Below are 12,282 nucleotides of genomic sequence, written 5' to 3' on the forward strand. Positions count from 1 at the left end.
GCCACATTTGCATGAATGTCACGGGAACGCATCGTGTCAGTGTGCTGGTGGGCTCTTCGTATACAATGTAAGGAATGCTGGAAAAGGCAGATAGACATCAAACAGGAAATTCTTCGGGTTGGAGAGCGCGGGGGTCGGGGCAGCATGTAAATAACAGATACATCCAAAACATCGAGGAAAAGGGAGTTATTATTACATTCATGTTCGCACAAGAAGACGGTTGCTTTCGAGCTCAAAGTGCAGGCGGAGTGCTATGTGCTCGAGGTTCTATGCCGGTGTTCGCAGTACGGAGCTCGGAATAGGTCTTCAGATCTCCTCAGCGTCAGGTCGTCATTTCTTGGCTGGACTGGATGAGTATAACAGTGTACGTTATCACTGCCGCACCCATCTGAAACATAAAAACATAAGGAAGTGAGGAGCACGAATGAACATGCACGTACTTCCAGTTTTTACGGACTGCTGTGAACAGCTACATTACAAACTGTTGTTAATCAAGCCAGCCCATAGTTTATGGCTCGCTTTAACATTAAAACATGCAGGAAATCACCGAAAAAGAGGCAACCCATTACAACTAGAGAGGCGATAACTGTATGGGGCTCGTGAAAAAATCTTCATTACATTTCATTTTAAAAGAAAAATCGATGAGCGCTAGAAAAGTGTGACACAGATAACTGCAGGAAAGTAACATATGTAGGAAGTCATGAACATATTGTTACGGGGTAGTTCCGCTTGGGATTGCAGACAGGGCGGACACGAAAGACAGGGCTTTCAAACGACAGGCGTTTACTGCAGGCACCAGCCGACACTGCTCGACCGTCGTCTTCTTCAAAACTCACGAGCTTCGTCTTCGTCTTTCCTGATGCGCATATCAGTGCATGCACCGCCTAATGCAACAATATATACGACTGCAAATACTATCACTCAGAAACTCTCGACATTTGATCATAAACGATGTTTTTACACATTACAGGGCTCATGTGTGTCTTCCGTCATGTGTTCACCCTGCTTCGTTCCTTCTTTGCGTCGTTTCGTGCGTTCCGCAGCCGCCGGATGGCTTCTGCTGTTTCGCTTCTGCATCACTACAGAAAAACAACCACTCCTTGAGCCGACATTCTTATGGGGAAGCAGAGCGCGTTTTTGAGCACATTGGCTGCAAAGGAAGATAGAAACAACGTACCGTGGTTAAATAACGTTACCCATTACACCTATCGCGACTCGTTTGTCCCTGTGAGTTTCAGTCACACCTGCAGTGTATACTATAAATCTCGCAGCGAAATAAACAGCGCAATATTAAATTATTGATACGTATCAGAACTGGAGCGGAGCACAAACCAGCCGTCTATAACACCCAACCCACTTCCTCTTCGTCGTCGTCCCGTCCTTAACCTGTCGGCTTCAGTGCTCAAGACTACTGAGAGCTTGCGTGGGATGATAAAATCATCATATTGAATACATAATGACATGCGTCATAATATAATTGACGCTATCCTTTATCGTGGTCTACAATTGTGTGCTCTCAAGTGGACCACAACTCTCCTTTCAGGCTCACTTGTCCGTTATTTTGTAATTCTAGAAAACATATTAACCCCCTCATGTATGCGGGCCTCATATGAGGTTATGCTTTATCCTATTATAAAATTCTTCCAGTCTCTTGCGGCTTGCCACTAGCCGCATGGTGTCATTAATTAATTAATTAATTCATTCATAAATCTAATCTTGTTTACAAGGATGGCCTGACGGCTACGAGGGGGAAACGGGAGGATAAATAGGAGGATAAATACGTGCCATCATATGAGGCCCGTACACATTAGACGGTTGCAGCTTTCGCACCAGAGACTTCGCAGTGGGCGACTACAACGCTGTGCCGGGATTTCGCGTGTACGGCTACCTCGTACGCCAATTAGTCGGGTTGCAGAAACTTCCCACCTACCGAAACCATCTGTGCCAAGTTGACGCGAAAAAAACCGTGCGCTGAGAGGAACATGGAAGATGGGTCGAGAATTTCGTGAAACGACCGCACCTGCGAACAATAACAAACTATGGAAACATATTCAGGCTGAGAACAACGCCTCCGAGTCGTTTACTGTGCGCCTTTGAGAGTATACACTTTTTTTTTCACATCAATGCTGCAGTTCACACATTCACACCTTTCATGCGACAATGTACCCGATGCGAACGCGTTTGTATAATGCTATAGTTTTTTTTGTGTTCGCATCGCTTACGCCATGCCCGCGGCATCTTCTAGAACTCTTGCGGTAACCACCGGCTTATCTTAAGTTCATGATGGCCGTACGCAGACGTATGGTCAAGCAAGTAAAAGCATGAAACAGAAGACGAATTTCTATATGTGCTTAGTTTACTAACTCTGCACTCCCACAGAATCTCTGGCCGAGTTGATTGTAACACGTGATGTCGCTCAGTGTGTCGCCCATTTCTCCCGGTCCTCGTCCTGTTCCTGCACTGTTCGACATCACGTACAAAGAATACCTAATCTAGCAAGGATTGATTGCAGGGAACAGAAAGCCCAACACTGAATGCGTGAGGAAATACCTGCATAAATACGTAGCAGCATTCACAGTCGAGCCCACTCATAACGGCCGCAGATATTACGAACGCTCGTTTATTACTATCGAGTGCGGCGCTACCATCAAAATATGGATTAGGGCAATGGCATACAACGAACAACCTTGTCCGCAGCACTCGGCTATAGCGAACGACGAGGCGCCGTAAATTGCTCCCCGAAGTTGAAGAGTTCGCTCTTGCAGCAAGCGCGGAGATCGAAGGGCGTCTCGTAGCCCCGCAACATAACCTCGGAAAGAACAAGTCTACCCTAAAAAGCAATAAAAAGGCGACATTGAAGGAGTAAGTAACCGCCGGCCAAGCGCTCGCCGATGGCCTATACAAAGGTAATCATTACCTGCGTGTTCGGCGGCTGGGCGAAGTATTCAAGTGGAAGCAGCAACAAAAAGCAGCAACTTGAAAGTTTGAATGTCTTGCTGGCCATGCTGATCACGTGGTACGCGTCGCCCGCCCAAATGGCTCCGGCTTTTGTGCTGCTACCACATGCAGGCAGCATCAGACAGCGGACAATACTGCTGATACATTAAGCCACGAGCGGTGCGTCACTTTCATCGCTGATTGGGCCTAGGAACGTTAGACGAAGCTCTCGAAAGTACACGAAATCAGGCGCATGTAGATATGTGGCGACGGGTCGCTGATGCCTAAATGGCCAAATGTTTCCTCGGATGACTACGTTCCAGCTGCGGAGCGTAACATCGCAGAGCCGCGTGTTCTGACGAAGCCGCGCGCTGAACGCCAAGTACAAGCACTTCCCTACCAGCTGCCGTGGACGCTTCATCCACGATTACTTATATACCGTCCCTAAAGTTGTTTGTTGACCGCAAGAGTCTCGACGAGGAGAAAATGACCGCTCTCTAGAGCTTGCAAAAGCCGCGTAGGGTCTGCTTTGAAGGACTAGACGCACATAACGCAGTTTTTTGAGAATTAAATGGCACTTTTGGAGAACGCAATATTCTTGTCTGTCGTAAGGAGGGTCCACTTACTACGAACATCGGATATAACTAACGGAATCCGCATGACCGTAAGGTTCGTTATAAGTGTGCTCGACTTTACCCTACGGCAGGAAAATCAGTCGCAAAGAAAGATGTAAAATACTTGCGCAAAGTGACGCAAAGAAACGACACTTACGTCTCTGGCGAACTCGTTGGTGTGGCCCTGAAACGGCAGGGACCGCAAGGTCCACTTCATTTCCGTGATCTGAAAAAGTAGGGGGGCGGCCCACTGTACAAGCACGACAACTCAACAACGGTAACGACAAGGAACGTGCCGTTTCAGAAACACCCAGCGGGCAACCGTCGTTTCCCTTCCTCGAACCTGACCTCAGTCGCAAGGGACTCGGAAGCGAAGGCGATGTCCAGGGCGTTGGCGAAGTTGAGGCCAGCGTACATGGTGCCGGAGAACAGTAAACTGGCTGGGCTCGAGGAATCGGTGAGCGAGTAGAGCACGGCGCACACAACGCCCATGTTGGCGCCGAAGGACAGGAGCAGCAGCGTTCCCAGAAGCTTTTGCGCGGCTCCGAGCATGCACACCACAGCCTCGACGTTTGCCCGGCACTCTCCGAGCACCGCACGCAGGTCGTCGCCTCTGCTAGTCGAGGGGAGAAGACGCGAAATGACGTGAGTGAAGACCTTTTTCGCAGGCGCAAAAGGAACCTGCATCTTTATGTTTACGAGAGAAGACTAACATGGGGGTAACGTGAGCGACATTTGTGTGTGAGGTTGAAACAGCGCACTTCTGTTTTGTGCTGCTGTTCGTTTCTGCTTTTGTTTTGGTTCTCACAACGTTGTCAGTCCTCTGTTGTTGCTTGCGCCAATAAAAAAAAAGCAAAATAAAATAACAAACCGTGAAGTTTAAAGGCAGCATGCGAGGTCTTAAGCCGCAAAAAACAAAACAAAAAAAAACGAAATCTATTTCAGTGGCGCCTCCAAAAAGCGAGAAGGCGATAATACAAAGACCCACGTATGCGCCCTCTCCGGCCGCCGTGCTATGGTCTCGTCCTTCTGCTCTCTCCAGAATATTTTGAGCATGACGTATAAGGTAACGTCGAGATTAGGCATCCGGACAACTGGTGACACAAGCAGAAAATACACCTTGCGTGTAGGTTATTTGGTCTCTTATGGACGCATCTCTATAGCATTGCCTTGATTTTGCGTCCACCCGTGCGACACTTAAAACGGCTTGCAATTCGCGACGTGTGTGTAGTGTTCCGGTCCGCACATTTTGCGCAAGTGTGAAGTTTAGAATGCGCCCACAAAGTGGATATGTTCCTGTGCCGCAGTACAAATCGGTCTATGGAATGGGGCACTGTAACGCATCGCTTCTGCATGCAGTGTCTATAGCGTCTTGCTCACTGCAGGAGGGGCGTGCACAACAGTGCTTGAAATGACGTTTCCCAGAGCAGGATGACCTTGCGGCTGTGTAGTGCACAGTAGGAACGAAGGGTCGTAAAAGTTGTTTGTTTGTTATGTCAGTTACGCTATGTTTAATGCAACATCCACTTTAGGCCTTAGCAAATTTTTTTAAAAGTACGCTTTCCTTTGCTTCCTGCTGTGCCATCACAAGAGGGTACCAGTTTTGTTAGCAAAACGGTACTTTCTCCTATTTAAGCACACCGATTTCCTTGTTCCCTATTAGTTTCTCTCCAGTGTACGGAGTGAGTTTCTGAGGCATAAAATGGGGCCTATTTTTCCTCTTGCACTTCGCAGGTGCACAAGTCATCCCTGCGCTCACTGGCATTGTGCACTGGCTTTCGGTATCGTAACCAGACTTGTACTAGCATATTTATTTCCCTATTCTTTGTTTCGTCTCTCTGCATGGCCTGAACCGCCTTTGGCGCTAGAGCCATCGAACCACAACGCTTGCTAGCTATGAGCTCTTACGGCACTGGCGACAGCTGGCAGTTGTAAAGCGGCGAAATAATAGAGCAAGAAATGAATCCCTACAAAATACGAACCCTCGTCTCCAGCTCACTGACGTCCCTCCGCTGCGAGAGAGGAAAAACTGCAGCACTGAAGAATTTTTAGGTGCGTCATTTCTTTCTGAATCACCAAAGATAGGAGCAAAGAACGCACCTGCATCTTTCTGCGCCCACGACTAGCACCTGGCCGTTGGCGGCTGCCGACAACGCCGTGTTCTCGACCTTGAGGTAGTGGACGAAGACCTCGGCGAAGCACTTGGCCAGGATGCCGGGAGCGCTGTCCCAGACAGCGACAGCGAAAGCCGCCGCTACGGTGGCGATGGACAACACCGCAGACAGCACCACCGGCAGGTTGGCGTGCAGCCACGCCAGAAATACGTGCCAGCGTGTTGTGAAGAAGGTGGTGATGACCAGCAGGTACAGAGCCCTGTAACCGATGACGGTAGATGTAACGTCGGACTTAAAGCCTCTTGAGCTCTCTTGAGCAATAAGGACTGAAATGGCTAAAATGTTTAAACCTTACGAAGTTGTAATCAACCGCAGTTATTCCTGGGATTCACATATTACTTGGGATTCACATGTGTCTAGAGGCTGCGAGAGCGCTGAGAAATGCTAGTCGGTACTGTATTTGTTGCATTCATAATTTTGGCCCTACACGTGGGCTGCGCCAAAGATTAAGATCCAGAGAGCCTCTAAAGTTATTTTATTTTACCCTTCCATTTCAAAAACTAGCATCATAACTTCCGCTATCGTGCCTCCTTGTCAATGTCATCCCCTTCGTTCTCTTCACCAGCCATGCATTCTGGGGCTAAGTCTCTCCACGGACTAACCACTCGTCTCGAGGACTAACTCCTTTAGTTAGTTCCATTTTACGAACTTCTGGCTTAAAGCGCGCCATCAGTGGCAGACACAACTACTTCGAAGGTTCAAACACTGGAACGAAAGGTCGTATATATTCCGGTATTCTTTGTGCAAATTCATTAGGTTTTTCAAACGCGCCTGTGGTTGTGCCTGTGTGGCTGTGCGTGAGAAAAACTTTGTGAATTCGAGGGACAACAGAGAGTACTTGGCAACGGAGCATTCATTGCTTTCTATTCCATGCTTCTCCTCAGAGGCAGTGACTGAACTATGGTGACTATAAGAAGGACAGGGCAGTACTCCATCCGAGTAGTTAAGGTCAAGGCATTAGAAATATACTACTGGAATAAAGTCGGCATAGGATAGCGCACCGATCCATGCAGATGTAAAAAAATAACTTACTTGCCTTCGTAAGCACATTCTTAAAGAAGAAAATGCGATAGCGCTTTGGTTGCCTGCTTTGGTGTCTACAACGAGTGTCTAATGTTCTTGCCATCTGTCTGCCAGAACTCCGATTGGAACCAGTTCCATTGCCCTTGTATCATATGCAGGAGTAATCAACTTCTAGAATGTTAGTGTACTTTCCATTGGATAATCATATTTCATCATAGTAGTGTGACCTATCAATTCACCTTAATTAACCCACTAATCCCCATTAATCCACAGTAACCTATTTTCTGAGGTGGACCTACTTACAAACTTTTGAGTATCCTTTCGAATTTTTGGGAATGTGCCAACTTTCAAACTTTGAGGGTCCTCAGGTTTTGAAATTTGGCGGTACCCTATGGATGGTCCACCGGTGGTCACATGGTGTTGGTGACGTCATGACACTCTCATTCGCATCCGCAGATCGCGAGGAGTCCTCATACCGTTACTGGTACAGAGGTGTAGCGGTTAAGCGATGCGCCACTGACTAGGTGACTTTAAAATTCAGTCACCAAAGAGGCTTGTGCGTCCCATGCTGTTCCTCCCAAGCTTCCGTAAGGATCATACACAGCGCCACGGTGGGCAGGTGACAACTGCATTGAATTCCCTTGAAAAATTTTTATTGCCACGTGCCACGGGGGGCAGGTAGCTCACAACCTGGTGGACAGGTTGCCACGTGCCATGGTGGCCAAGCTCTGATGACGTCGCAAATTTACGTGACCTCCCTTGACCAATCAGGGAATTTTGTGAGATAGAAGGAGGAAATTTTTTATAAAACGACAACATAAATGCCATTGCATTAATAAAAAGCTAACACCAAACTAGCAGTCTCCAATAGATTCTCTATAGGTCAGCTAGAAAATATGCATACAAAGAACTCGTTTGCGGCAGCACCACCAGGGCGACCAGAGTGCTTGCCGGAAGGCTGGAAAAGGTGAACTGCCTGAAATCCTCAAAGCAGCATTGAGCTACACACGCGGCTGAAGATCACATCCTTTGATTGCAAGCCGCATGTCGAGGGCAGCTAAGAAATTAATCAGTTTCCCTCCCGAAGTGGATACCTAACCAGCTGTCAAAAGTTAGCTATAGCTAAGCAACTAAATAATTGACTGACTGAACGACTAACTTGCTGCTACGTAGCAACCTATGACTAGCTTGCTCTTACCTAGCAAACTATATGGTTGGTTAGCTAGTTGGGTAGGTCGTTTTAGGTGTATAGTTTATGGGGGTTTAACGTCCCAAAGCGACTCAGGCTATGAGCGACGCCGTAGTGAAGGGCTCCGGAAATTTTGACCTCCTGGGGTTCTTTAACATGCACTGACATCGCACAGTACACGGGCCTCTAGAATATCGCCTCCATACAAATTCCACCGCCACGGCCGGGACCTTTTTAGTTTAGCTGATTAGAATTTGGTTAGTCAGTTATGAACATATGAGTGAGGACTGCGTTTCAGGACTACGTGATAGTGGTTCTTGCCTGTAGGCGGTCTTGAAGGCGCGAGATCTGCGCCGGTCGTGCTTACGCCGCGTCCGCTCGTACTCCGTTGCCCGCGCCACCAGCGCCCACGTGTCGTGCGACTTGACCAAGATGGCGGCCAGCTGCGAGATCACCTTGGCGAACATGAGCACGCGGATGGTGAAGAAGAGACCGCCATTGAAGTGGCTCAAGCGTGAACTGTGCCTCCTCGAGCGGCCCTTGAAGGCGGCCAGCTCGAGTGACGTCACGATCACCACCACCGTCACAGTCAGCATGGTGTACCGCCAACGATACCGCCGTTCTGGCCGCAGGTCTCCGTGGCGTCGGAAGGGCGGTAGGCAGCCGGACAGCAACAGAAGCCACGAGTCGGAGCGGAAGCGGGCCTCAGCGAAGGACGACATTGTCCCTGAGAAGTGGCGACGTTGCGATGTGGGCAGGTGTTTGCTCTGCAAGCGAGCTGTCTGCCATTGCTCCACCTTTCCGCCGAAGTGACATAAAATGATGGTAATTTTTACATCGCTTCGCCAGGACGCTAGTGCCGTTTTAAGAAGCAGCTGTGCTGCGCATTGGTACACAACTACTTGTGAGGTAGCGCAGCAAGGTTTGACGCATTTCATGAAAGCATGGGCACAAAAAAAAAAATGATGCACACGTCGAAAGATCTTATACAGTCGTGTACACTTATAACGGCCGCTGTTATAACGAATGCTTGATTATTACGAAAGAGGGCGATGCTACCGTCAAAGTATGCATTGGGACAATGGCATTGCGTGTCCCATATAACGAATACATGTGGGTGTATAACTCGGTTACAACGAACTAGGAGGCGCAGTAAGCTTGGCTCCGCAATCGAAAACCACCGATTCTTGCAGGAACGGATAGTGACGAGGGTCTTGCCACCCCTCCCCCATTTTCTACGGAAATAACCCGCAACGCGCAGTGCTTTGGAAGCCACGTTCTCGTACGCTACATGCACGACACAAAGGCTTGAATGATGCATGACTTTTCTTTTTTATTCGACAAGTGTGCGAATAGACATTATTTTAGAGACGGCATGGGGGTCAAAAGTGAGTTCTTCGCCGAGTGGCTGGTTAAATACGACCACGACATTGCGAGAAAAATAGCAAAGTCCTTCTCGTGCTCGACAAGCGTGCGGCGTACCACGTGCTGCCTTCCCTGAGTGCGGCGACCACGCTCTTCTGCCACCGAACGCGACAAGCAAGACCAGCCACTTGACATGGGCATAATTCACGTGGTCAAGGTGTCCTGTTGGTGGGAGGTCACCAGAGCATACTGACCGTAATTGAACGACCAGGTGCCGCGACGTCCCAGTTCGAATTTCTCTGCTGCCCACCGTGGACTTAATAAGGTCCCGTGGAAGGAACTGACAACGTAGTGCATCGAGAACTTCCTCGGTAAGGCAGCGTTTAGAGAGACAAGAGCGATGGAGGGCGTTGTCGAAAACCAAGCATATAGACGTGTGGAAACACGTCGTCGATGCGCAGTTGGCCCGAACTGATGTCGCCTGGGATGACTTCGTTCGTGAGGATGATAACGCCGACATCGGAAAGAAAAAGAGTAAGCGAAGTGCTCGAACTCTCGCTCTGTCATGAATCTGATGAGGACGACGACGAGGAAGCTGAGCTACCACCTGCTACCGTGAGCGCTTCCACTGCGACATGTGATCGCGTTGCTAAACCAATTTGTCGGGAGCAAGGGCATCGGCGAGAAAGACGTGATTACGCTGGATAGCTTGGAAAGTGCCATAATAGGGTCTATGTATTTGAATAAGCAGACGTTCATAAATGACTTACACTGCCCCACTCTGTATTTTCAGCTGAAAGATGGGATGTCCACTTACTACGAACTTCGAATACAACGAACGCAATACGTGCGACCGCCAGGTTCGTTATAAGTGGACTCGACTGTAATTCGTGCATACAGGTTACGCTGCAAGGCAAACAAAATAATCTCAAGGAAAACTCGCGGTCCAATTCGTCTCCAAGGCTCGGCGTTCAAGCACGAAATAACTGTTCAAGGGCATACTGCTCCAAACGCATTTTGAAACGAAGTCCTAGAATTCGCCATAGCGTATATTTTTGGTCAAGCACATTTGCAGTTGAAATCAAGCAGTAATTACAACGGATAATTTTCGCCACTTGTGAGTTAAGGGACAGAACGACAAAATAAGCCGTTTCTCACCACACTCGTTTTTGCCGGCTTTGTGCTGCGTCTCGTATGCTCATGTGGCTCACTGAACGGATAATGTTACTCTGCGTGAAACGATTGCCATGGAAACCACTGCGAAACTGATGCCCACTGTGTTAGTCTGTCCATTCCTTTCCTTCCTTGAAGCCGACTACCGTAGACATAGAAAGAAAGAAGTACCAATATTTCTGGATGTTCGCAGGTACAGTGCGATTCGATATTTTAGCTCTCAGCTTAATTACTTGGCGGCCTCACAATGCAAGACGGCGTCAAAAGCGTGCCTTTGTATAAGCGGAGGTTGCTGCCAGCGTCAATTTTCTTCGATATCGAACGCGCCACTTGCTCATGCATAGATGACGCAGAACGCGAACTTAGAGCTGAGCACACCCTCAGCGAAGTGCAGAGAAATAACGAGATGAATGCAAGCACATTGAGATTTATGAAAGTTCTTGGGCAGCGAAGATTTATTTGTTGATTGTAATGTGCATGTGGAGATATAGCTGAAAGCGTCCTGTGATTTAAAAGTGGTTGCGAGATATATAGAGAAGACAGGCGCTGAGTTTTAAGGGAGGAGTGTTGCGAAGTGGAATTGCAGAAGAATGAATGCCAAGTTTGAAATTCTTATTTTCTGATCTTGGAAACATTGGACTCTATGGAGACTGTTTGCAGCTCGCGCGACGATACGAGCTCTTCCATTAGAAAATTTTGGGATGGCTACCTTTATTCCTGACATATTTTTTCATCTTCTGTACATTCCAGTTCATAGAGATTTCTCCCTATAAAGAACCTCGCTTATGCAGAATAGCATGTCGATTATTTTTGCACCCTAGGAAAAACCAGCGCTCTCCATTAAAGGCATTTCTCCCTCTCGCTGCCGTTTGACTGCCGTTCCATTAAAGACCCATTTAACGCGAAACTTACCATTCAAAAGCCCTCACCTGTACCTACACTCACATATCTTTACTTTCAGCAACGTATAAAGGAATTCAAGAAAATTTGTCATTTCAAAGCGCATTCGGCTGGCGAACTGTTGGCTTAGTGAACGGTTGCATGCTTCACATGAAGCGAAGCAGGATCATTTTCATCTTTCAATTTCATTGTCTTTCGAGACTTATACTGCTAGGCTTATAGGCTTATACTGCTAGGCGTCTGCCTCTGATAAGATTGTTAACAAAGGGTTAATCTAAGTAATAAATTGGTCATTGATTGGGTTTCTTTTTTACGTGAAAGGATTTAAATAGAGAGATAAATTTAATGAAACTGTCGTGTCCGGTCGCTGTGTTGAATGCAGCGAAAGACGCACACGGTACTTTAAGACTTCGTTTATTTAAAGCCGATGAGGGTGCGACCAGCGTCGACCGAGGCAGGAGCCGAACTGGCCGCCCGAAGAAAGGAGGGAGTGGAGAAGCGTCCACGGCAGGGAGTGGCTTCCCAGAACAGGAGGAGGGTGCGGGGGCGCACCGTGGGGGGGCATCCGGCGACAGCGTGCGACGAGGGGCAAGCGGTCGTTAGGAGGAGGATTGAGTGGTCGTTAGGAGGAGGATGCGAACTGTCGTTAGGAGGAGGACGCGGGGGCGCACACACACAAAAGCAATAAGGGGACACAACACTTCCTTCCCCCTTAGAAAGTTGCCTGGTATCGTGCAGGGGGTCGGCGCTCACGCGTGGAGGCGCGCTGGCTTTGTGCGCTCGGGGGAGAAACACTTGTAGGCTGGCTGTTGTTCGCTGTGTCTCCTGGGTCTGTCCTGGGCGAAGTCTCTTCTTCCGGGAAGAGGTGCCAGGCTATGTGGGAAGATGGTGCACGTGCTCTCTCCGC

General features: G+C 48.4%; 1 protein-coding gene across 1 annotated transcript; it reads right to left on the reverse strand.

Moving 5' to 3' along the window:
• Positions 1–102: 102 nt before the first annotated feature.
• LOC149340377 (uncharacterized) lies at positions 103–11,811 on the reverse strand. Its single transcript, XM_089549144.1, has 6 exons — positions 8,259–11,811; positions 5,652–5,924; positions 3,900–4,164; positions 3,709–3,777; positions 1,931–2,020; positions 103–388 (listed from the first exon to the last, which is right to left on the reverse strand). The coding sequence occupies exons 1-6, from the start codon at positions 8,873–8,875 to the stop codon at positions 323–325; spliced, it is 1,380 nt and encodes a 459-aa protein (XP_089405270.1). The 5' UTR covers positions 8,876–11,811; the 3' UTR covers positions 103–322.
• Between the last annotated feature and the right edge of the window lie 471 nt (positions 11,812–12,282).

Source organism: Amblyomma mixtum, chromosome 6 (assembly GCF_055824585.1).
Source record: "Amblyomma mixtum isolate Tamu chromosome 6, ASM5582458v1, whole genome shotgun sequence".
Lineage (NCBI taxonomy): Eukaryota > Metazoa > Arthropoda > Arachnida > Ixodida > Ixodidae > Amblyomma > Amblyomma mixtum.

Coding starts and splice junctions, on each gene's coding strand:
- LOC149340377 (XM_089549144.1), bottom strand. CDS start 8,875: ATGAAATGCGTCAAACCTTGCTGCGCTACCTCACAAGTAGTTGTGTAC. Junction 5,925..8,258: donor GCCTTCAAGACCGCCTACAG/GCAAGAACCACT, acceptor CATCGGTTACAG/GGCTCTGTACCTGCTGGTCA. Junction 4,165..5,651: donor GTGGGCGCAGAAAGATGCAG/GTGCGTTCTTTG, acceptor CTCGACTAGCAG/AGGCGACGACCTGCGTGCGG.